Source organism: Vulpes vulpes, chromosome 1 (assembly GCF_048418805.1).
Source record: "Vulpes vulpes isolate BD-2025 chromosome 1, VulVul3, whole genome shotgun sequence".
Classification (NCBI taxonomy): Eukaryota; Metazoa; Chordata; class Mammalia; order Carnivora; family Canidae; genus Vulpes; species Vulpes vulpes.
The window spans coordinates 16,906,004-16,930,966 of record NC_132780.1 but is presented as its reverse complement, the minus strand read 5'-3'; the positions used below and the strand labels follow the sequence as shown (position 1 = coordinate 16,930,966).

At 48.8% G+C, this 24,963-nt stretch overlaps 2 protein-coding genes across 2 annotated transcripts; both read left to right on the top strand.

The window, feature by feature from the left end:
• Positions 1-683: 683 nt before the first annotated feature.
• Positions 684-10,021, top strand: KLK6 (kallikrein related peptidase 6). The gene is made up of 7 exons (XM_026014018.2): positions 684-913; positions 1,664-1,752; positions 2,156-2,203; positions 2,516-2,672; positions 5,509-5,756; positions 6,868-7,004; positions 9,320-10,021. Exons 1-7 carry the CDS (start codon positions 840-842, stop codon positions 9,470-9,472), a joined length of 906 nt encoding a protein of 301 aa, XP_025869803.2. The 5' UTR covers positions 684-839; the 3' UTR covers positions 9,473-10,021.
• Positions 10,022-16,207: 6,186 nt separating this feature from the next.
• On the top strand, positions 16,208-24,385 carry KLK5 (kallikrein related peptidase 5). The gene is made up of 6 exons (XM_026014222.2): positions 16,208-16,300; positions 16,560-16,643; positions 18,541-18,805; positions 19,653-19,909; positions 20,036-20,169; positions 23,892-24,385. Exons 2-6 carry the CDS (start codon positions 16,571-16,573, stop codon positions 24,045-24,047), a joined length of 885 nt encoding a protein of 294 aa, XP_025870007.1. The 5' UTR covers positions 16,208-16,300; positions 16,560-16,570; the 3' UTR covers positions 24,048-24,385.
• Positions 24,386-24,963: the final 578 nt, after the last annotated feature.

Here is a 24,963-nt window from a genome sequence, read left to right as displayed (position 1 = left end):
ATACACCAGACCTTCTTGCCCTGCTTCTCCTGATTGACACCCAACACTGGGCCCAACCTTACAGGCACCTTCTCAAATCCCCCTGGGTCCCTCCAGAGCTGCTGGAGCCCCCATTTCACACTTCCAGATTGCTCTCAAGTTTTCTTGCATTCCTGCTTATTTCCAAGTCTCTCCCTACATGCTGAATCTCATCGGAAACCCGTCCATGTCCCACTGGCTTCCCCACTGCTCCCCCACATCATCCTCCCCAGCTCCCCAGGGAGCTAATTCACTTCTGAGCAGAGGCACGCTCCTCTCCTGAAAATGAAGGGGAGGCCAGGGGAGGATAAGCAGACCAAAATGTAGAGAATGTCCACAGAGATTCAGAGATTTGGGAGAAAGACAGGGAGAGAGATACAGAGAAAAAGATAGGGAAAGAGACAGAGGGACAGAGACACAAGTAGAGCCTGAGAAGAACACAAGAAAACACGAGAAAGAGAGAGAGAGAGAGAGAGAGAGAGAGAGATGGGCGTGGAGACACCCCCACCATGGCCAGGAAGACAGGTGGACAGCGAGACCGCAGAGGTGGGCAGGCTTGGAGCAGGGAAACCAGGAAGGTCAAACGTCCTGATATCCGGGCAGATGTGGGTGGGCCATCAAAGGACAGCAGCAGGACTGTCATACAGGGACAAAGGAAAGCTATTGACGCAGGCGCCCGCCTGCCCGGAAGAGAGGTTGAGAAATGGAGCTGCTGGGAGCATGGCACTGGCTGCTGGGGGCGGACAAAGCCCAATTGTTTGAGGCCCCTTTCCCCACAGAGCCCCAGCCCAGGGCAGGGGCGGGTGCCAGCTGGGTGACACATGCTTTCTCACTGGCTGCTGTCTACAGTGGGGACACGGAGGTCGTCAGCGCCCACAGAGGGACTTACGGGCAGGTGCGTGAATCACCCCAACTCCACTGACCCAAGCGGCCGGGTTCTTAGTGCCTGCAGGCAGCAGACCTAGGAGTGAGGGTCTGCAGGGCTAGAGTGGTCACAGACAGAGGTGGGGGGATTCCTGCAGGCCGGGGGAACTATTTACTCGCCTGGGTGTTGGCTTTTGGGTTCTCAGACACCTTCTTGCTCAAGGACCTAGAGAAGCCTACTGACTTGAGAACTAGCACCCATCTTTCCTCATTTAGACTTGAAAGTGCAGATGCCCAGGTCCTTTTGCTGAAGGTCTAGAATTTTAGGCCCTCTCCCCTCTTGCTTCAGACCCTGGAGTCCAGGCCCCCTAGCCCCCTCCTTCCTCAGACTTTGGAGTCCAGGCCCCCAATGCTCTCAGGGCCTGGTGCTCACCTCCTGGGAAGCCTGGTCAGGGGTCATCAGGAGCAGAGCCACGGGGACATGGGGATGCAAGGAATGTGTGTGGGAGGTCTGGGTGAGGAGGAAAGGGTGGGGCAGCCTCCTGCCTCAGGAACCTGGGGAGACAGGGGTTAAAAGGAAGCACCAGGAGTGTCTGGGGGCAGGAACAGCCTCTTCCAAGGAGGCCAGGAAGCCCAGGTGTCGGTCTGGCCTGGGCCCCACAGCCCATACATCCTCTGCTGTCTGTGTCTCTGGCTCTGGCTCCTGGGCATCCTCTCTGCTTTCTGGGTCCCATCTCTCCCCATAACTCCCTGCATTTCTGACTCTGTGCTTCTCTGTCAGTCTGCCTGTGACACGTGCTGTGCCTGCCTCAACCCAAGAACCCCTCGTCCAGGAGTCCTCTGGGCCCCCAGGCAGCCAGCTCCCAGCAGGTAAGATCACACTGCACCCTAGAACCTCCAGGTATGAGGTGAGTGACAGAGTGAGCTCAGAGCCAAGGTGCAGAAGAAAAACCCCATGGGTAGGGAAGAAGCTCAGAGTCCCTCCTGGGCCACCCCCTCCTGCTGGCAGGCAGGCACACTAGAGCCCAGAGAAATAAGAGACTTATTGAGAATTGCACTGTGAGCTGCAGACCACCACATGTGGTTTTGGGTTCTTACTCAACCTGCCTTCATGGGACCTGAGGATGGAAGATAAGGTTAGAGTGACAAGAGGCCAGGGGAGAGACAGAGGTTAGGGGTCAGGAGATCATGGAGGCTGGGGAAGGAGGGATGAAGGAGGGGCCTTGAGGGGGTCTGAGACAGGGACTGAGGAGCATTTGGTTTCCCTTCTCAGGAATGGGCATGAAGACGCTAATTGTGGCAGCGATCCTGATGGCTGCAGGTGGGAAGAAAGAGGATGGGATTGGGTGGTTTGGGGGGGTGCTGCTGGTGGGAGAGTTTGGAATTGGGGATGGGGATTCACACACGTATGGAGGCAGGGGGTGCTTGGAGTGAGGCAAAAGTGAGGGGCTGGGTTAGCGATGGGGGTGCAGACAGGAAGGAGGTAGAAGTTGGTCTGGAAGGTGGGGAAGAATTTGAGGGTGAGGGTGGGATGGAGATGACCTGGACCACTGGGACAGCATTGGGGTCCACCGTGGGGGATCCTCCTGGTGTCTCCAAAGCTCGTCCCTGACTCAGACCCTTCCTTTCTCAGCCTGGGCGGAGGAGCAGAATAAGGTGCTGCATGGTGGACCCTGTGAGCAGACGTCTCACCCCTACCAAGCTGCCCTCTACACGTCAGGCCACTTGCTCTGTGGAGGGGTCCTCATTCACCCGCTGTGGGTCCTTACCGCTGCCCATTGCAAAAAACCGTGAGTCTCCATGCCACATGAGTGAGGAGTGGTTGCAATGAGACCCCTGGGGGGCGTCTTGCAGATTTCAGGCAGGAAGTGATACATACAACCCCCTGTCCCAGCACAAGGCCATCCAATAACCAGGTTCATCTGGGCAGTATTTAAATGAACACTAAATAAGTGTCAGGCATTGTCTGGGGCCCGGAGGATATAGCAGTGAACAAAAGCAAAACTGCTGCTTTTATGAACTGACCTTCTAACTGGGGAATCAGATGGTGCAGGTCCTGCAGGCAGCGATGCAGCAATGGATCTCATTCTAAGTGAAGGAGGAAGACACTGGAGAATTTCAGTCAGGGAAGCAGCAGATCTGATTTACATTTTTAAGAGCACCCTGGCCACCATGTGGAAAGTGGGCTGGGCAAGGGGGAATGAATGACCTGGAATGACGGGATGATGGCTTGGATCAGGGGGTGGAGGATAGTTGAAAACTTTTGGAGGTATTTTGAGGCCAGCTGGACTTGATGGTATGGGATGGAAGAGGCAGGGCTGACCTGCAGGTATAGGACTCGAACAAGTGGATGTTCTGTTGTGTCTCTCTGAGATGGTGGGAGAGGGAAACAGAACCAGTTTGGATATGGGCAGAGGAGTGTCAGACATTTTGCTCTAGCCAAGGTGAGCCTGAAATACCAGGGAGGTGTCCAAGAAGCATGAGGGTAGGCTGCTGGTGCTCAGGAGAGAAGTCAGACCTGGAGGTAAACACGAAGGGATCATCCACAAATAAGTGGTATTTAAACAGAGGACGGGATGAGATCATCCAAAAAGTGGGCATAGGTAGAAAAGCATAGAGGGACCAGGACAAATCCTCAGGGTACTAATGATCACTAGTTCAATTAACAGTTGCCATTTTATTCAACACTAACTACCAGCCAGGTGCTGAGTTAAGCAGTTTATATATGTTTCCTGGAAACTCCACAATAAGAGACTCCTTGCCCCATTTTGCAGATGAGGACATTGAGGCTCAGAGAAGTAGTAAGTGGCAACTCAAGTGTTTGGAAACTAACAGGTGCCACTCCCTACTGTGGGGGGAGGAGAGGGGTCTAATCACGCAAGGTTATAGACTCAACAAGTACCCTCAGTATGGTCTCCCCCACCCTCAGGGAGACCTGGCATTGCTCCCACCATTCTCATTCATCCATTGGCGCACATTGATCAAAGCATCTGCTAAGTGCCAGATTTGAGCTGGGCAGTGGGGATTCAGCAGTGGATGAGAGAAATGCAAAGTCTATGCCCTTAGGAACACAGAAGCAGAAAGGCACAGAATGATAGTTATTTAACTAACAAGCCCTTGAAAAATCATGTAATTACAAATTACCCTAAGTCCAGTGAAGGAAAAGAAGAGGGATGGCTCCCTGAGAGAAAAGAACAGAGAAGTACCTACTTTAGATGGAAGAGGGTATCAGGAAAGACCTTCTGATGAGATGAAGTTCAAGCTGAGGCATTGAAAATGAGAAAGAGTAGACAAATGAAGAAGGGGGATGAGCGTTGAGAGCAAAAGAAATGCAAGGACAAAGTCCCTGAGTTTGAAATAGTCTGGAGTGTTCTAAGAAAGTTACAGTGGGGCAGAAGATGGTGGAATGAGTTTCATTCAAAAGTAATGGGGAGCCATGGGAGAATTTTTAACGAGAGAGTGACTCTTTTGATCCATTTCACAAATATTTGTTGGATATCTATCATAAATACGATAGACACAGGTATAGGCAGTGAGGACGCTGTATCTGAACAAAACAAAATTCCCATCTTGATATTCTAGAGCTGTGCCACCCATATGATAGCCACAAATGGCCAATTAAATTCACAATAAGAAAAATGCAATGAGATGACAAATCTAGGAGCACGTGTCAAGTGCTCAGTAGAGGCCTATGTCTAGTGGCCACCATATCAAACTGCAGCATGGCTGAAGAAGTTCTATTGGACAGTGCTGCTATGGTAGGAGGAGAGACAATAAAGTAAATATTTAACGATACATATATAGTATATCAGATGGTGATGGTAGGTTCTGGGTGGCAAAGAAAGCAGGAAAGAGAGATAGGACTTGCCTGTCAGGATAGCTATTTGCATTTTAATTAGATCACCAGGGAAGGCCTCACTGAGAAGGTGACATCTGAAGGAGGTGAGGGAGGAAGCCATGCGGATATGTAGGGGAAAGGGTTGCTGGCAGCAGGAAGAGCCAGTGCAAAGGCTGTGGGGTGAGAGGATGACTGCTGTGTTCAAAGAAAGGCAGGGAAGCCAGTGTGGCTGGAGCAGAAGGAGAGAGGGAGAGAGTGGGAGGAGGTGATATTTGAGAAGTGATGGGGGCAGAATATGCAGGACTTTGTGGGCCAGGGTGAAAACTTCAGCCTTTACTCTGAATGAGATGGGAGTCATGGGAGGATTCTGAGCAGAGAAGGGACAAGAGGAGGTGAGATATATTATGTTGTTAAAATTTCTCTAGCTCTTTTGTGGAGGGGCAAACACAGAAACAAGAAGTCAAGTGGGATAGCTACTGTCATTGTTCCAGTAAGAGATGATGGCGGTGGGGGAGGTGAGAAACGATCATATCCTGGATATACTTTGGAGAGCTAAAAGGATTTCTGGGCTGCTTGGATGTGAGGCATGAAATAAAGAGAGTCAACAATAGTCTCCAAGGTTATTCTGAAAGGACGAAATTGTCCTTTTCTGAGCTGGGAAGATTGTGAGGGGACAGGCCAGATGGTTCATGGTGCACCAGGCCACTGCCATCTCCCATCACAGCCCCTTCTGAAGTCTTGGCTGCAGCCATGGACCCCAGGTAAGACCGAGCCCTCCTCTTTCTCAGGAATCTTCAAGTCTACCTGGGGAAGCACAACCTTCAGCAAAGGGAGAGTTTCCAGGAGCAGAGCTCTGTTGTCCGGGCTGTGGCCCACCCTGGCTACAATGCTGCCACTCACGACCAGGACATCATGCTGTTGCGCCTGGCTCGACCTGCCAAATTCTCTGAACGCATCCAGCCTCTCTCCCTGGAGCAAGACTGCTCAGCCAACCACTCGAGCTGCCACATCCTAGGATGGGGCAAGACAGCAGATGGTCAGTAGTGGGAGGGTGACAAGGAAGCAGGCCAATGGGTGATAGGCTATGCAGGAGGTGGGCTAATGGTGAGGACCAATGGGGCAGTGTGTCAATGGGGAGGGGAGGCAAGTATGGGAGTTGTGTGAATGAGTGAACAGCCAGTGGAGAAAATAAACCCATGAGTGAATGGTATGGAGAGAGAGGCTGTGAGATGAAGGATTGATGAAGGGGGAGGGTCAGTGGGGAGATTCTAATCCAGAAGGAGGCCAATGATGGAAAGGGACCAATCAGGATGCAAAAATGATCAAGAAGAGATAGTGGAGGAGGGACTAATGGAAGAAGAGAGATCAATAAAGCAGGACAGCCCCCTGAAAGATATGAAATGAAAGTGCAATTGGGAGTAGAGAGTGATAATGGGGAAGAACCAACTAAGGGAAGGGTCAGTGGTCAAGGGGAGGCACTAAAGGAAGGACTCGGGGAGGAACGAGTCCCATAGGTCAGCAGGAACCCTGGAAGGTAATTGGGCCGGTGAGTGAAGGGCCAAAAAAGGAAGGTGGGCCATTGAATGAATGGCCAATAGGAAGAGAGAACCTAGGGGGGAGGGCAGTTCATTTAGGAAAGGACCAATGTGGGGGGTGCACCTCTGGCTTAAGGGCCAGTAAGAAGGGAGAGCCAATGAAGGGGGAAAGGGACCAGTTAGGAGAGGACCAATGGTCGTGTGTTAGCCAATCAGGATGAGCCAGTGGGAAAGAAGGGTCCAACCATGGATGAAAGGGTGGAGGAGGGACTAACAGAAGAGAGTCTAGAGGTGAGCTGGAAGTACTGAAGAAGGTGGGACCAGTGAAAGACACAAATAGAGGCAGGTCCTAAGAGAAAGGGAAAAGCAGTAAGAAATGAGGACTAGTGGAAATGGGGCAATTAATGAGGAAGACAGGCCAATGGGAGGAAAGAATGATGTAAAGAGGGACCAATTGGGAGCCAGGGCCAATGGAAATGGATTTTTATGAATGAAAGACAAATAGGAAGAAGGAAACCAATGGGATATAGGGACCAATAGGGGAGAGAGCTCACTGGGGAGGACATGCAGAGGACAGGCTGTGAAGTAAGCCTGGCTCATCTCTCTCTGCAGGTGATTTCCCTAACACCATCCAGTGTGCATACATCCACCTGGTGCCCCGTGAGGAGTGTGAGCGTGCCTACCCTAGCCAGATCACCCAGAACATGGTGTGTGCGGGAGATGAGAAGTACGGGAAGGACTCCTGCCAGGTGAGGTCACCGGGACCTTCCAGTTACAGAGCCGACAGAGACAGACGGAAATGGAGTTTTTCGGAGACATGCTGGGAGAGGATTCCAGGGAGAGAGTCTCAGTTGGACACTCAGAGACACAGCCAGGAACAGGCAGAGGTATAAAGGCAGCCAGCAGAGACAGGAAACACAGAGACAAGGATGGAGATAGAGATCAAGAACCAGAGAGATGCAGTAAGGAAGCAGGTGGTGTGAGGGGTCTGTCCTTCCTCAAACAGAGGACTGTCCTGTTTGGACATGGCCAAGCTCTTGAGGCCGGTGGATCGCAGCTGGGGAGAGACAGGGCTCTGTCCCCACTCCCAGATGCCTCCTGTAACTTGAAGTTTTTGTTGTTGTTGTTCCCCATCATCCACTGGGTCTCTCCTATTTATGCCAAAATTTACTCCAGGGCTTTGAGGTCTCTGAAGAGACAGAGCTAGGGACAGTGATACACAGCAAGTCAGACATGACAAAAGGGCTAGTAGACAAACCCCAATACCTAAGCTGTCTTTTCTCTCCCCAGTTTTGTTGAGATGCAGTCAGCATACATACATCGGTGTAGAAGTTTCAGGTGTACAATGTGATGTTCCATGTCCTGTGGAATGATTGCCATGGTCAGTTAGCACCCATCATGCAGAGCAAAGCAAAGCAAAGCAAAACAAAGCAAAGGTGCTTCTGGATGGCTCAGTTGTTTAAGCATCTGCCTTTGGCTCAGGTCACGATTCCAGGGTCCTGGGATTGGGTCCCATGTCGGGTTCTCTACTCAGTGGGGAGCCTGCTTCTCCTTCTCCCTCTGCTGCTAGCTCTACTTGTGTGCATGCTCTCTCACTCTCTCTTAAATAAATAAATAAATAAATAAATAAATAAATAAATAAATAAATAAAATCTTAAAAGAAACAGTAAAGAAAGATTTTTGTCCTTTGCGATAAGAGCCCTTAGGATATCCTTTTTTATCTATGTCTCTGCCTTTATTTATTTTTTAAATAAAATCTTTTTTTTTAAAAAGGTATTTTATTTATTTATTCGTGAGAGGCAGAGAGAGAGAGAGAGAGAGAGAGAGGCAGAGATACAGGCAGAGGGAGAGGCAGGCTCCATACAGGGAGCCGGATGCAGAGCTTGATCTCAGGACCCCAGAATCACGACCTGAGCCAAAGGCAGGCGCTAAACCACTGAGTCACCCAGGGATCCCCAAGCTCTTAGGATATCCTGTCTTAACAACACTCCTGGGGGATCCCTGGGTGGCGCAACGGTTTGGCGCCTGCCTTTGACCCAGGGCGCGATCCCGGGGATCCGGGATCGAATCCCACATGGGGCTCCCAGTGCATGGAGCCTGCTTCTCCCTCTGCCTGTGTCTCTGCCTCTCTCTCTCTCTGTGACTATCGTAAATAAATAAAAATTAAAAAAAAAAAACACTCCTAGTTATCCCACAGCAGTGTTGACTGTAGGCACCACGCTGTGCTTTAAATCCCTGGTATTCACTTATCTTGTACCTGGAGGTTCTTCCTCTTTTTAGGTCTCTTTTTCTCTCCTTCTGTCTCTTTACATGTACATTTACACATATAAAATAATTCTTATATGAATAGATTTATATAAATATAATAGAAATGTAAAACTGTGCATGCTATATATTTTATGTATATATATATAATATATATATATAATATATATATATTTCTCTGTCTCCCACCTCACTCTGCGCCTCTGCTTCTCTCCACACTTCTCAGCTCTGTTATTTTTTTTTTTAAGATTTTACTAATTAGACAGAGAGAGAGAGAGAGCAAGTGAGAGAGCACAAGCAGGGGGAGCGGTAGAGGGAGAAGGAAGAGCAGACTTCTGGATAAGCAGGGAGCCAAGAGCTCTCAGTTCTTGTACTTAGCCTTTATTCTTTCTATTTTCTTCTCTTGATGCCTCTCTGGGTCACAGTGTTCTCTCTGTTTTTCCCTGTTTCTGAGTTTCCCTCAGACTGTCTCTATTTTCCTGTTTGTGACTTTGTGTGTCTGTCTGTCCCTAAGTCTATCCATCTCTGAGTGTCTCTCCTTCTCCCTCTCTACATGTCTCTGTGACCTTCTGTCTCCCTGTCTTTCTTGCTTTCTTTTTTAAAATATGCTATTTTTAAGTAATTTCTACACTCAACATGGGTCTCAAACTCACGAACCCAAAGTCAAGAGTCACATACTCCACCTCTGAGCCAGCCAGGCGGCCCTGTCACTCTTTCTCTCTCTCTCTCTCTCTCTCTCTCTCTCTCTGTGTGTGTGTGTGTGTGTTTCTTTATCTGATTCTCTTCCACTTTCCCACAGGGGGATTCTGGGGGCCCACTCGTGTGTGGAGACCGTCTCCGAGGCCTTGTGTCATGGGGTAATGTTCCCTGTGGATCCAAGGAGAAGCCAGGAGTCTACACTGATGTCTGCAGATATGGCCACTGGATCAGAAAAACCATTCAGGCCAACTAACCCTGACATGTGACATCCAACTCTTGACCTGTGGCCCCCACTTGCTGGCTCCAGAATATACCTGATCAAGACTTTGCCTTCCCTCCACCTGCCCAGATCCAACCCTTAATGCTTAATAAAAGCAGTGACATGATAGTACAAATTCACCCTAATTATACCCCAGCCCCATTCTTGCATCACTGGGGACGAGTGGGGACATGGGCTAAGGTCTTACCCCCACCACTAAGAGAATACAGGAAAACCCCTTCCAAGCGTCTCTCCCACCTTGGTTATTCCATGGGCTCTACTTCTTCCTACAGAGGAGTGGTCACAAGTCTGGCAAAACCTGAGCTGGAATCCCAACTCCGTCTCTTGCTGGCCCTGTGTACCCTGGGCAAGTACCTCCCTTGACTGTGTAGATTCTTTAATCTATAAATTAAGGATAACAATAGTATATTCCTCATAGGGCGGTGATTGTTATTGGGAGGATTCAATATTTCCAACATGTGAAACACATACAATAGTGCCTGGCACACTTGCTTGAGCAATAAAGTGTGGATTTTATTATTAGCATTGCTTTTTGCTTTTATCCCACTTCTGCCTCTCCAAATTCCAGATATTCTGGAGTTCTCTTTTACAGCTCAATTTCATTTTTAATTCCCTCCAGGAAGACACCAGTGAGTACTCCATCCTGTACTGGCCTTCATGGTGGCTCTCTCCCCTTAACTCCTTCTGTAGCAGTGAAAGAAGTGGAGGGAGAGGACTGGGAGACCACACTGTGTATGAGTAGAGGGTGGGATAGAAGATGAGAGAGCACAGCACGGGCCAGATCCCAAAGGACCTCAGACTCCAGGTTGAAATGATAAGACTTTCCTGAGGGCAGTGGGGAGTCGTGGAAGGCTTGTGAGCAAGAGCAGCACTGGGACCTTGTATGGGATGGACCAGAGGGGAGATACCAGAAGTCAGGGAGGAGGCAGAAGTGACAGTGCAGGGAGAGAAGAGGGCTGAGCTGGGGCTGGGTGGTCTGGAGAAGGAGGCTGCATATGAGATCACTGTATGGAGAGGGTTGGGTGGATGGCGTTCTCATAGAGGGAATGACCTGTAGAAAGTCCTGGTGGTGTGAGAACACCTGGCATGCCCCAGAGATGGAGAATCATCTAGGATGGTGGAGAGCGGATTTGAGGTGGGAGAAGTGGGTGGCATGGCTGGAACTGTAGGTCAGTGGAAGATGGTGCTTTGAGTGCCAGAAAAAAACACTTGACCTCAATCCTGAGGGCCTTGAGAAAACAACAGGGTCAGATCTTGCTGCAGTCCATTTCAGGGCACAGCAATGAATAGGGAGGAGGAGAGACTGGAGTTCCCCCAGAGGAGAGAGGGGAGCACACAGGCCCAGCTGGACAAGGTCCCAGGCTTCTGCATGCTTTCTGGGCTCCTCCCACCAAGGGGCATCACACACGACCCCTAACTGATATACACACCTCTATCCCCACGTGCCAGGCCTGTCTCTGTCTCCAGAGAACCATTCTTTTCTTACAACCTCCACCTCCTCATCTGTGAAGAAGGCAAATAACTGCTAAGCCAGGTGTCCTCCATGTTAGGGGCTCTCAGAGAGAGAGGGTGAGGGAAAGGAAGTCCTATATGAGGGCTGGATTTGGAAGCAGAGAAATATTTAGGAACAGAGAGAGAATCAGAGACAACAATTCATTTGTTTCGATACTTATTGCAACCTTATTTTTGCCTAGCACAGTGTAGAATGAATCAGATATTAAACAGAGCAACCGGATCATAGGAGATATTCAAAGTCAATTGTGTGTTATTCTACAATGGGAGTGTTATGTGGTCCGAAGACAGAGGAAGTATTTTATTTTTTTAAAGATTTTATTTATTTATTTGAGAGAGAGAACAAGTGAGAGAAAGCAAGAGCAGGGGGAGAGGATAGGGGAGAGGAAGAAGCAGACTCCCCACTGAGCAGGGAACCCTGCAAAAGTCTGATGAGGGGCTCCATGCTATGCGGGGCTCCATCCCAGGACCCCAAGATCATGACCCGAGTCAATGGCAGATGCTTAACCGACTGAGCCACTCAGGCACCCCAGAGGGAGTATTTTATTTTATTTTATTTTATTTTATTTATTTATTTATGATAGTCACAGAGAGAGAGAGAGAGAGGCAGAGACACAGGCGGAGGGAGAAGCAGGCTCCATGCACCGGGAGCCTGATGTGGGATTCGATCCCGGGTCTCCAGGATCGCGCCCTGGGCCAAAGGCAGGCGCCAAACCGCTGCGCCACCCAGGGATCCCCCAGAGGGAGTATTTTAAAAGAACCAAGTTCTTGGGACTTCATCAAGATAAAAAGCTTCTGCACAGCAAAAGAAAAAAAAATTTTTTTTTTTTTGCAAATGACATATCAGATCAAGGGCTAGTATCCAAGATCTATAAAGAACTTCTTAAACTCAACAACAAAGAAATGAACAATCCAATCATGAAATGGGCAAAAGACATGAACAGAAATTTCACCAAAGGAGACATAGACATGGCCAACAAGCACATGAGAAATTGCTCCACATCACTTGCCATCAGGGAAAAACAAATCAAAACCACAATGAGATACCACCTCACACCAGTGAGAATGGTGAACATTAACAAGACAGGAAACAACAAATGTTGGAGAAAATGTGGAGAAAGGGGAACCCTCTTGCATTCTTGGTGGGAATGTGAACTGGTGCAGCCACTCTGGAAAACTGTGTGGGGGTTCCTCAAAGAGTTAAAAATAGATCTGTCCTCAGACCCAGCAATTGCACTGGGAATTGCAATTCCACCCCAAAGATACAGATGCAGTGAAATGCAGGGACACCTGCACCCCGATGTTTCTAGCAGCAATGTCCACAATAGCCAAACTGTGGAAGGAGCCTCGGTGTCCATCGAAAAATGAATGGATAAAGAAAATGTGGTATATGTATACAATGGAATATTCCTCAGCCATTAGAAATGACAAATACCCACCATTTGCTTCAACGTGGATGGAACTGGAAGGTATTATGCTGAGTGAAAATAATCAATCGGAGAAGGACAAACATTATATGGTCTCATTCGTTTGGGGAATATAAAAAATAGTGAAAGGGAATAAAGGGGAAAGGAGAGAAAATGAGTGGGAAATATCAGAGAGGGAGACAGGACATGAGAGATTCCTAACTCTGGGAAACGAACAAGGGGTAGTGGAAGGGGAGGTGGGCGGGGGGTTGGAGTGACTGGGTGATGGGCACTGAGGGGGGCACTTGGTGGGATGAGCGCTGGGTGTTTTGCTATATGTTGGCAAATTGAACTCCAATAAAAAAAATAATTAAAAAAAAAAAAGAACCAACTTCCTCCATTGCAAAGGTCTTCAGATTTGGACAAAACACACATGTCTTAAGAACCAAAACAAGGTGAAAGTTGATCAAATCACGTGATGGCAGAGAGTGGCTGATTTTTATGTGTATGTGGAAATATTAAGTCACGTGAATGGCCTGGGTCCACCTTGACCAGCCTCTTCAAAGTTGTGGATGATTAATAGGGCCATGAAATGCACCAGAGTCACCTGGAGGAACCAGTCATTGAATGTCCAGAGCAAAATCAACTTGAGTTAATTAAGAGAGCATTATCTTCTTTAATGGATACTATGAATAACAAACACTTAACTTAGTGTATGCCAGGTGCTGGTCTAAGGGCTTTATATATTAATTCATTTAATCTTCATAGCAAACCTATGAACTAAGTGTCTTTATTGTTCCAATGCTACAGACAGGGAAACAGAGACACAGAGAGGCTCCATGATTTGCCCAAAGTTTCACAGATAGTAGGTGGCCAAGCTGGAATTTGAACTCCTGGGCTTTGAACTCCTGAACTCCTGGGCCAGAGTTTCAGTTCCTTGAATGCTCTGCTGTAGGGTTAGCGTTCTCTCAATTCTGGTACGTTCTCAAGCTGAGCATAGATGTGTTTAAAGTCTTAACATGAGGGGTACCTGTGTGGTTCAGTTGGTTAAGTGTCTGCCTTCAGCTCAGGTCAAGATTTCAGGGTTCTGGGATCTGAACCAGGAGTCAGCCTCCCTGTTCAGCAGGAAGTCTGCTTCTCCGTCTGCCTATGTCTCTGCCTCTCTCTGTGTTTCTCATCAATAAATAAATAAAATCTTCTTTAAAATTTTAAAAATTAAAATTCTCCTTAAAATCTTTCTTTTTAAAGGCTTCACGTGAATCTTCTCTTGAAGCAGAATCTCTACATGTTAAGCTGCTTGTATGTCTAAGAATTTACCTGTTATAGGGACGATATTCTGACTACAGCTTGAAATGAGTCATTTGTCTGTGATTTTGAAGTTGGAGTCATACCAAATTTATGTCCAGTGCTGGATACTTGAAAGACTATCATGTCGATCATATTTACAAGTGTACTATACCTAGATGTATACATTTTCCTAAATGTTCTGGGAGGTTTGTTTAAAAATCGAAGGGCTCCCAGAAGAGATTGAGTGTGTTGGTTTTTAAAATGTAGTTGAGGGATGCCTGGGTGGCTCAGCAGTTTAGTACCTGCCTTCTGGCCAGGGCCTGATCCTGGAGTCCCAGGATCGAGTCCCATATTGGGCTCCCTGCATGGAGCCTGCTCCTCCCTCTGCATATGTCTCTGCCCCCCACCCCATGTCTCTCATGAATAAATAAATAAAATCTTTTTTAAAAATGCAGTTTATTTTTTTAAGATTTTATTTATTTATTTGAGAGAGAGAGATAGCGACAGAGATAGCGAGCCTAATGTGAGGCTCCATCCCAGGACCCTAGGACATGCCCTGAGGCAGAGGCAGATGCTTCACCCACCAAGCTACCTAGGTGCCCTAAAAATATAGTTTAAAATGTTTGAACACACTTAATTAACTTAGTTTGTAAATGAGACCAAACATTATTGTAAAGACCTATCTAGAATAGAGAGGCATGTCTAGAATGAAAAAGGTTGTAAGCCAGAAAGATTAAAAAGTGGGTTGCTGGATTTGTCACACTTCAGTGTTCGATATGAATTGCATTACTCAAAATAAACCTCAGAACAGTTCCCCACCCCCCCACCCCCCGTACACTGAAACCAGCCTCAAGGGCTCTAAAACCTCTGTTCAACAGGTGCCAGCTTAACAGAAGTGAGCAATACAGCTCAGTTCTGCCCTCAAGGAATGTGAGTTCCACAAGGACAGCAGGATCTCTGGGAGTCTTTGTCCATTTTGTTCACAGGTGGACCTCAGTCTGGCACATAGTGGGTGCCCAGTAGATAGGTGTTGAATGAGTATTTGGCTCTTACAACCCATTGGGTCAGGAATTTGATGACACAGCTCGAGATGGATTCAGAGAGTCAGGGCCAGATAGAAAGAATAACTAGAATGAAGAGGTCAGGAGAGGCAGCTCCAGATGGCTCAGGACTGGTGAGAGAGAAGCCACCTTTTGGGATCCCCACCCAGTGCCCCATTTCCTAAAGGACTAGGAGCCACCCACCCCCTATCCTGGCCTCTTGGCCTCTTTCCCCATCAACAGGTGGCCTGGCCCAACCCTGTCACCCACGCCTGGCTGCACCAGCCCAACCAAGCCCTCTGCAGGGGGCCCCTGGACTGGATCCCTGCCCCTTTCTGCCCTGTGGTCCTAGCCTCAAGGTGAAGGGCAGGAGGAGAGATGAAGGATCCCTTTGGCCACGTGGCTCAAGTCTTCTCTACCCCAAATGCAAGGCAAGGGAGACAGAAGGACACAAACTTGCAGAGATACAGATACTTGGATCCGGTGACAAGGGGTAGGGGGAGGGACAGAAGGCTAGAATTGTGCAGGTGCAGAGGCAGAGACAGAGGGATATTGAGAAAGATAGAGTCACAAGGGAAAGAGAGGTAACAGAGAAGGAAAAACACAAGAAAGACCCTGAGGTATAGAGAGACACAGCTGGAGAATCATAGACACATAAAGGGAGCGATGGATATGCTCACTATCGGTGCTGATGGTCAGGCATATGCATGTCAGAACTCATCAAGTCCTACACAGTAAATCTGAAGTTTTTTGCACCCTGATTCCACTTCAATGCTGTAAAAAACAAAAAAGCAGAAGGAAGTAAAGAAAAATAAGACCAGAATTCTAAGGTGTGTTTGGCATATGCACCACTCAGAATCATTAGAAAGAGAGAGAGAATCAAGAGACACAGATAAAGGCAAGGGTTAGAGACACAGGGAAATAGAAAGTGAGGGACAGAAATAGACGGGGTTGAGACACAGGGAAAGAGATAGCGATCCTAAGGCAGAGGGTGAGGAGATACTTGGTGGGTGCTTTATGTCGAGAGAGGCTTGGAAAGATTCAGAGGGAAGCAAAAACAGAGAAGGAAGCCTGTAAATGCTTGAAAAAAAACAGAGAAAGTTGTGAAGATGATAAGGCAAGTCAGAGAGAGGGAGAATGAGTGAAGAACACACAGAAAATAAAGAAAAATCCTAAGTACCTAGAAGAGCACCCAGAACTGGTGAGAAGTGTGAGCTCGAGGCTAAGGGGCAGAGGATTCAGGGCAGGATAGGCCAGCCCTGCAGAGACCCCTCCCCATTCAGCTGCCTGGGCCGGGGAAGTAGGGATTGGCCTTCAGGACTGGGTGTGGGGGGGTGCTCTTGGGGTGGAGGTGGGGGGAGGCAGGAGGAGTGATTACTGAGGCCTGGCAGGGCACCTCACTACCTGGGAATGCGCCCCGGGGATCAGTGGGTGGTTATAACCCAGGCTGAGTGCCGGGAGCTGAGGAGGAGGTGGCTGCAGGACGGCACAGGCCTGAGAAGTCTGTGGCTGAGCTGGGAGCGGGTTCCCCACCCCCTACTTGGGGGACATAGCAGGTGAGGCCTGGGGAAGAGGACAGGGAGGGAGAGGTGTCTGTGTCTTAGATGCACCCCTACTCCTTCTTTTTATCCTCCTTCTTTACCCAATGGAGGGGGCTGGATGTCTGCTCCTCTGAAGTCTATATAGTCTCTGGGTTGGGGGGCAATGTCCCTGTAGTTCCTGCCTGTGCTGGGAAATGGGGCAGAAAAGGAAGGGAGGTGGGGTAAGGGCTCCCAGAATCACCTGCACCTCCCTGCCCTCTGTCCTCTCCATAAGGTACAGTGGCCATGGCTACAGCAGGACACCCCTGGATGTGGATGGTCAGTGCCCTGATCACAGCCCTGATTCTGGGGGTGACAGGTAACCAGAACCCTTGTATGTGCCTGTCGGTTAACTATGCATGGGGCTATGGGTGACTGGGGGACTCTGTGTGATTGGGCTCCAGGACTGGGTGACTGTGAGTTGGTGTCCGTATTCATGTTCAGGCGGTGTGTGTGGCTGGGTGCCTGTCACTGTTGGGGGGGGGGGGGCGACGAAGGTAGGGGCTGACTTTCCTCATATCAAGGGACTGCCCGTAACAGATGTACTACCTTGGAGGCTGTGTGTGTGATTGTGTGACTGGGTGTGTGTGCACTTAAGATCATGTGTGGTTCAATATCTGTGTGGACAAATGCACACTATGTGTGTGGCTGTGCATGACTGTCCCTGTGTCACCAGATTGCATGTAACAGAAGTGCTTGTTACCGTGAAAATGTATGGTATGGCTAGGTGCTTGCAGGTAACGGTTTACTGTTGTGTGATTGTGGCTGAGTGCGAGACTACATGTGGCTCTATCTGAGCTGTGTGACCTCTTGAGGTTCTATGTACCGGTGATTGTGACTGCATGTTTATAGGGGACTGTCTGTGTGGTGGTGCTGCTGTGTGGGTGGAGTTTCCATCCCTGCCTTAAGGGATTGGGTGTGCTGAAGTGGCTGTCACGATGAGGCAGTGATTCTGTGAAGGTGTATGATGCCAGGTCATTTGCACTCTGCCATGTGGGGTTTACTTAGTATAATATTGTCGCCATGCCAGTGTGCCTGCACGCAGAAGTGCATGTGGTGGTCTCTACGTATATGCATACATGCGTACATGTTACTGAGACACTGCGTGCCTGCATGAGATCTTGTGAGGCTGCCACCAACTGTGGGCACACAGCAAGTGTGTGCACCATGAGACGGAGCTGTGCCTGTAGCTACCCTGGGGGAGACGATGTGTGTCTCTCATGCAACTGTGTGTGCTTATCTGTGACAGTAGTTGTGTGCGTGTTTCCTGGAGTGTGTGTGGAAAGTGTGAAGGCAGTGCCAGCGCCTGGCATCTCTGGGTCATCGGCAAGAATATGAATCAGTAGACAGACTATGGGGGACTGGTGATGGAGTGGGGTATCTGTGTCCATCTGTAGAGGGGAGGGTATTGCCAGGAGGATCCAGGAGGTACATTTGTGTTTGAGAATTCCAAAAAATCAGTTCTGCTCTCTGTTGCCACCGCCACCAGGCCCCTCTAGCTGAGCACTTTTCTGCTTCTGTTCCCCCAACTCTCCTTCCACCCACGGGCTCTGACTCGGCCCCCTTTCCTCACCCGCTCACCCGCACCGCTAGCCCAGACTTTATCCACAGTCAGGGTCCCCTTGGGCTGCCGCCCCCACCTCCCGCAAGCCAGGCCCCTTCCTCCATGGCTCTCCCCATCTGCAGCTCCAGAACCCAACCCCTACCTCCTTGCCCGAAGTCAGGGCTCTTGATAGACTCGATCTCCCCATGTGACCCTGGCCTCTCCAACTACCCCCTCCAACCCTGACCTCATTCACTGAGGCCTGACCCCACTTCTTGAGCTGAGAGGTCCCACCATGAAAGCTCTGGTCTCCTGGCCAAGCCAGGCTCCACCCCCTGAGCCTTGGCTCCGCCCCGGGATTGTCCTACTTTCCCCTCCTAGGCCTCGTCCGCTGAGCTCTAGCCACTCCCAGGAACCTTGAGGTGCAGCCGAATCCTGTAAACCACTTGATCCTGGACCAGATCTTTTCCTGAGTTCTAAGCCTTAGCAATCCTCATAGGCTTCACCCTCCAACTCCAGACTCCACCCCTAAAGCTCCAGCCCTATTCCCCTATATTGAGGTCAGACTTCTGCAGGTCAGACTTCTGCCGGGTCCTACCTCTTGGATCTAAGACCCACCCACTGAGCCCAGGCTCCGCCTCGATTCCGAGCCCTACCCGCTTTCTGCCCCCAGAGCCTGTTCTTGCAAATGATGTTACCTCCTGCGACAACCCCTCTGACACTGGCCCCTCTGAAAGCACCCGGGACATTGGAGCTGGGGACCAGGAGGACACCAGGGCAGACGAGGGGAGCAGCAGTCGCATCGTGAATGGAACCGACTGCGAGAAAAATGCCCAGCCGTGGCAGGGTGCGCTGTTGCTGGGGCCCAACAAGCTCTACTGTGGGGCCGTGCTGGTGAATCCTCAGTGGCTGCTCACAGCGGCCCACTGCCGGAAACCGTGAGTGGGGCTACAAGAGCAGGGCTGCACAGGGCAGGGGCGGGGGGTGGGGTGGGGGGGCTCTGGAGGACAGGGGGCCTGGAGGGGAGGAGTCCTGGGGGGAAGGACCTGGGGGGAAGAGGCAGCACGGATGAGGAAGGGGTACAGTTAGCCTGAGATTAAGAATGGAGTTGGGGTGGATTGGGTGTGCTGGGGTTAGGATGGGGAGAGAATTGTGGTAGCGGGTGGGAGTTAGAGATGCATTGGATTTGGGGTGAGGGGTACATATGTTAGTGGTTTGGAATGAAGATGTGATTCAGAGTGGCTTTAGAGTTTGGGATGGAGTAGGGTGGAGATGAAAATGGTGCTGGGATTGGAAATAGCTGTGGGGTTGAAGATGAGGTTAGGGTGAGCGTTACCGATGGGACTAGAGATGGCTATATTTGGAGTTGGGAATTGGTGTGTTGATGGTTTGAGGGTGGGTGAAAAATTAGAGTGAGGTTCAGGGATGGGAATGGGTTGGATTTGGGGCTGGGCATGCACGTGCTGATGATTTGGAACGGAGATGCCATTAGGAGAATTGGAGATGGGAGGAAATGAATTGGGATGAAATAGGGCTAGAGGCAGGAATGGATGTAGGATTGAATATGGGGTTGGAATTAGAGTTATGGGGGTTTGGGGGTGGTTGGATTTGAGGTTGAGGTGGTTAGACCAAAGTTTGGGAATACAGATGTGTTGGTTTCAGTGTGGGGAAAGGATTCAGGTTGGGGATTGGATGGGGTGGAATTGGGGTTGAAACTAGATTTGAGATGTGCTCGGCACTGGATATGGGCATAGGGATCAGGTAAATCTTCACCATCTTCTTTAGATTTTTCAGAATCCGTCTTGGCCACCATTCCCTGTCACCTGTTTATGAAGCTGGACAACAGTTGTTCAAAGGGATCAAATCCATCCCCCATCCTGGCTATTCCCATCCTGGCCACTCTAATGACCTCATGCTCATCAAACTGAACAGAAAGATCCGTGAGACTCAGAGAGTTAAGCCCATCAACATCTCCTCGAAGTGTCCATCTGCTGGGACCAGCTGCATGGTATCTGGCTGGGGAACAATCAACAGCCCCAACGGTGAGAGTCCAGGTCCCTCTTGATGCCCACCCATGTCTGCCTTCTCCTCCTCTCTGCCTCTGAGCACTGCCTCTCCCCATCCTTCTCTGTTGCTCACAGTGGCCCTGCTTTGTGTGTTTCTGACAGTACAATTCCCCAAGGTCCTCCAGTGCTTGAACATCACTGTGCTAAGTGACGAGCGGTGCAGAAAGGCCTATCCCAGACAGATAGATTCCACTATGTTCTGTGCTGGCGACGAGGCGGGCAGAGATTCCTGCCAGGTAAGGCTCAGGACTTCTGCATTCCTTCAGCAGATACACACTGAGCACCAACTGTGTAACCCGAAAACTTGCTAAGTGTTGAGAACTCAGCCCTGTCCCATAGAAATACAACATGAGTCATACATGTCATTTTAAATTTTCTGGTAGCTACATTTTAAAAAGCGAAAAAGAAACAGGTAAAGTTAGCTGTTCTAATAACGAATTTTATCTAACTCCATGTATCCCAAGTAGTTTGATTTTAAAATGTAGTCAATATAAAGCAATTATAAATGAAATATTTTACATTCTTTTTTTAAATAGTAAGTCTGTGAAAGTGTGCATCACATGACGGCATATCTCAATTTGGGCTAGCCTTGTTTCAAGTGCTCAACAGCCCCATGTGACTAGTGGCTACCATACTAGACAGCACTGGTCTAGAGGGAGAGATCAAGTCTGCTTTATATGGTTGGGCAGGTTGTGCACTGTATACAGATATCACCGCTAAGGAGGCACTCTTCATGTAATAGACATCACAGTTTGGTCTATTTATTTTAGCAAATTTCTTTTTTTTTAAAGAATTTATTTATTTATTTATTTATTTATTTATTTATTTGAGACAGAGAGAGAGAGAGCGAGAGAGAGAGAGAGAGAGAGGCAGAGACACAGGCAGAGGGAGAAGCAGGCTCCATGCAAGGAGCCTGATGCGGCACTCGATCCCGGGGCTCCGGGATCACGCCCTGAGCCGAAGGCAGATGCTCAACTGCTAAACCACCCAGGCATCCCTATTTTAGTAAATTTCAAGCAGATGGCAGTTAAGTATCTTGTCATCACAAAGCCTACAGTATGAAAGTTTTCTGACAAATGCTAATACACTGTCTTGAGGAAGGAAAATAAAAACCTTTGCTAGGTATTTGAAAAAAGAATGTTTAATACAGAGACTTGATTGCAACCTCGTTGGAAGGGCTGGCAGGGCAAAAATGGTAAAAAAAAAAAAAAATGTCAGGGGTGCCTGGCTGGCTCAATTGGAAGAGTGCATGACTCTTGATCTCGGGGTTGTGAGTTCAAGTCCCACACTGGGTATGGAGAATACTTAAAATAAAATAAAAAATAAAATTATTTTTAAAAACCCAATGGTGAATAAAATGCATAATAGGATAATTTCAGAGAATATAAGAGCTATGTAGGCAATAAAACATAGTTTTATGATAGTGAGTGATGAGAGGCAATATTCAAAAGGGTGGTTGGAAGGGCCTCCTCAAAGAGGTGGGTAGAGACTGAATGACACAAAGGAGCCAGCCTTGCACAGATTAAGGAAAAGAAAAACATGTGCAAAGGCCTTACTACAGGAAGGAGCTTGGCTGGTTCAAAGGACAGAAAAAAAAAAAACCAGAATGTTTAGGGGAGTAAGGGGGGTGGTGCAGTAAGAGGTGAGCCTGAAGAGATGGGTAGGGGCCAGTTGATTCCCAATACAGAGCTCCTCTACGTCCTCATGGAAGCTCTATCTGTTGAGGATGACAGAAATTAAAATTAAACTGTTGCAGGAATCAAAACCCTTCCCTGTATTCAGGCTTTCAAGGGTTCTAGAAGGAGGTAAAGGAAGGCACTTTCTGCTCGCAGGATGTACATACACTTCAGTAATATTGGGAATTAGTAAGTAAGCTGGGGCCTTAGAGAGCACTCCTGTCCATTTCTGATGGCTGGGAAAAGGTGCCTCTCCCCAGATTTTACAAGCCTGAAAATTACAGCAACTTCCCAGCGTCATCTCTGTTCCCACTTAATATGGAAACACACATATCTGGATAGAGGAGGAGCCAGAGGGATTTTTATCAGAATAAAGCATATCTAATTCAAATGTCAGTATTTTTAAGATTATTTTAAGTAATCTCTACCCCCAACATGGGGTTCGAATTTACAATTGAGAGTCATGCAGTCCACTGACTGAGCCAGCCGGGCGCCCCTCAAATGTCAGCATTTAAAACCACTTAGCTTTTCTGGAGCCAAGCTTAGCACCTTGTTTTTCATTTTGCAGACCTCAAGTGGCTTTTCATACCAGTGTGTGGTCAGGGTGAGGCCACTCGGAGCAAAAAGTAGTAACAACACTAATCCTATGATAATATAATGTGGGACTCTGCTTTATGTGGTTCACACACATCAGCTCATTAACTCACTTAGCCATTATGGGTTTTTTTTTTAAAGATTTTATTTATTTATTCATGAGACACACAGAGAGAGAGACAGACAGAGAGAGAGGCAGAGACACAGGCAGAGGGAGAAGCAGGCTCCACACAGGGAGCCCAACGTGGGCCTCGCTCCCAGGTCTCCAGGATCACGCCCTGGGTCGAAGGCAGCGCTAAACCGCTGAGCCACCCAGGCCGCCCGTCATTATGTTTTTTTAATATTTTATTTATTCATTTGAGAGAGAGACATGAGAAGGGGTGAGTGGGGAGCAGACTCCCCGCTGAGCAGGGAGCCTGATGCAGGGCTCCATCCCAGGACCTGAAGATCATGACCCGAGTCAAAGGCAGATGCTCAACCATCTGAGCCACCAAGGTGTCCGTCACTTAGCCATGATTATTAGCTCTATTTTACAGACAAGGAGCCAAGCTCAGAGCAGTTAACTAACTGCATCTCAAAGAAAACTCTGCAAGGATATTACAGAAAATATAATGAGAAGAATTAAGCTGCAAGAAAGTTGAAATTTAGAGATTCAGGCCGCCTGGCTCTTTTGCCTTGAAACAGTGTCTGCTGTTGGGGAAAGAAACCAGGCTCTGGGTTTCTTTATAACTGATACCAGTATTTTGTATAAACATACATAAGAAATCACAGTAAAGAGTGGTGAGTAGTAGGGACGCCTGGGTGGCTCTGTGGTTGGGCATCTGCCTTTGGCTCCGGTCCTGATCCTGGGGTCCTGGGACTGAGTCCCACATCAGGCTCCCCACAAGGAGCCTGCTTCTCCCTCTACCTATGTCTCTGCATCTCTCATGAATAAATAAATAAAATCTTAAAAAAAAAAAAGAGTGGTGAGTAGTATTATAAGAGAGTAACTGTAGGATTTGCGGGGAGTTGAGGACAGGCAACCCAAAGAAGCAGTTCTCAAACTGCCCCCCCCTACCCCAGGGGACATATGATAATTCCTGGTGATAGTTTTGGTTGTCACAGCTCTACCTGGAGGATGAAGGGGGTGACTGGCATCTAATGTATAGAGGTCAAGGATGCTGCTGAACATCTGACAGGGCACAGGATGGCCGCCACAGCAAAGAATGATCTGGCCCCAATGTCAGTGGTGCCCAAGATGGGAAAGCCTCATCCTTCAGGGGCAGAGAGCTGCCTCTCTGCAAAGGTGCAAGATGGACCGGTGTCAGGGGCAGCCAAAGGATGAGGAAGGGAAAGGAAGCCATGCCAAGCATGCTTAGTCAGAAAAATATGGTGTTCAAAGGCTGAAAGAAAGAAAGACAAATAGGGACAGGGAGATGCAGTGAGGGAGACACATAGAGAAGCTATGGCACTGGGTGGAGAGGACAAACAGAACTTCTAAAGGTGGGACTTACAGGGAAATGTTAACATTCCTCTCTCTGTGTCTCTGTTTTATCTGTGTCTCCTTCCTTGTCTTTGTGTCTCTTCACCTCTCTACTTTTTCCACCTCTGCATCTCTGTCTCTTGCTGCCCTGGCCCTTCTTCCACTGTGTGTCTCCCTCCCTCCACCTCCCCACATCACTGGGGATGGGCTCCTTTTTCCTCTGCAGGGTGATTCAGGTGGCCCTGTGGTCTGCAATGGCTCCCTACAGGGCCTCGTGTCCTGGGGAGACTTTCCCTGTGCCCAGCCCAACAGACCCGGCGTCTACACCAACCTGTGCCAATTCACTAAGTGGATCAAGGACACCATCCAGTCGAACTCATGAGGCATCCCGGGACCTGGCATTCTGGTGTGGCCCCACGATCTGCGGTCCCTCACTCCTGAAGGGACCGTGACACTGTCTCCAGACCCTGCTCCTTACTGAGGGTGTTGGGGTTGTTAATCTCTCCAGCCCCTCCTCGTCTCCTGGAATCGGGCTCCCCCTTCCCCAAACCTGGGCTGACCCTGTCTTTCCAGTCAGGCCTTAGAGACAGTTTCCCAGAATGACCAAGGTGAGGGCTGCCCCTCAGTGTCCCCCATGCTTCATTCTTTAGACCCAGAGGCTGTCCTTGCCCTGCAGCTGTTACCCAAATTTGGTCTCAGAAATAAAGCATCTGAGGAGAAGTGGGCTCTGTGTGCGGTGTCCCCCACTCACTGAATGGCCAGGCAGCCAGGAACAAGTCACTTTCCCCTTCTGTACCACTATGTTTGCTCTTTGGGACTATTTCAGTTGCAAGAAACAGAAATCCATCCAGGCTGCTTTGCATTTTTTTCACAAATACTGATTATTTTGTGGCAGGAAGTTTCCAGATGCTGAGATACTACAACAGGCAAAACAGAACAATATCCTGCCTCACAGAGCTCCTTTTCTCCTAGGGGAAGACAGACAGTAAAGAGATAGATGAATACATTACTTGCGATGTAAATAAAATGAGGACAGAGCAAGTGGAAAGAGGACCTTTGGGAGGAGCAGACCTATTTATATTGGATGGTCAAGGAGGGTGCAGGAGGGCAATATAACAACTCACCTGCATCCACAAGATGTCTGCAGCCTAATTCCGGAACCTGGGAATTTGTGGCTTTATATGGCAATGAGACTTCACAGGTGTGATTAAGGATCTTGAGATGAAGAGATGGTCCTGGGTTTTCTAGGTGAAACCATTATAATTCCAAGGGTCCTTATAAGAAGAAGTTGTGGGGGT

Coding starts and splice junctions, on each gene's coding strand:
- KLK6 (XM_026014018.2), top strand. CDS start 840: ATGCTTTCTCACTGGCTGCTGTCTACAGTGGGGACACGGAGGTCGTCA. Junction 1,753..2,155: donor AGGCAGCCAGCTCCCAGCAG/GTAAGATCACAC, acceptor TTCCCTTCTCAG/GAATGGGCATGAAGACGCTA. Junction 7,005..9,319: donor ACGGGAAGGACTCCTGCCAG/GTGAGGTCACCG, acceptor ACTTTCCCACAG/GGGGATTCTGGGGGCCCACT.
- KLK5 (XM_026014222.2), top strand. CDS start 16,571: ATGGCTACAGCAGGACACCCCTGGATGTGGATGGTCAGTGCCCTGATC. Junction 18,806..19,652: donor GCGGCCCACTGCCGGAAACC/GTGAGTGGGGCT, acceptor CATCTTCTTTAG/ATTTTTCAGAATCCGTCTTG. Junction 19,910..20,035: donor AACAATCAACAGCCCCAACG/GTGAGAGTCCAG, acceptor TGTTTCTGACAG/TACAATTCCCCAAGGTCCTC.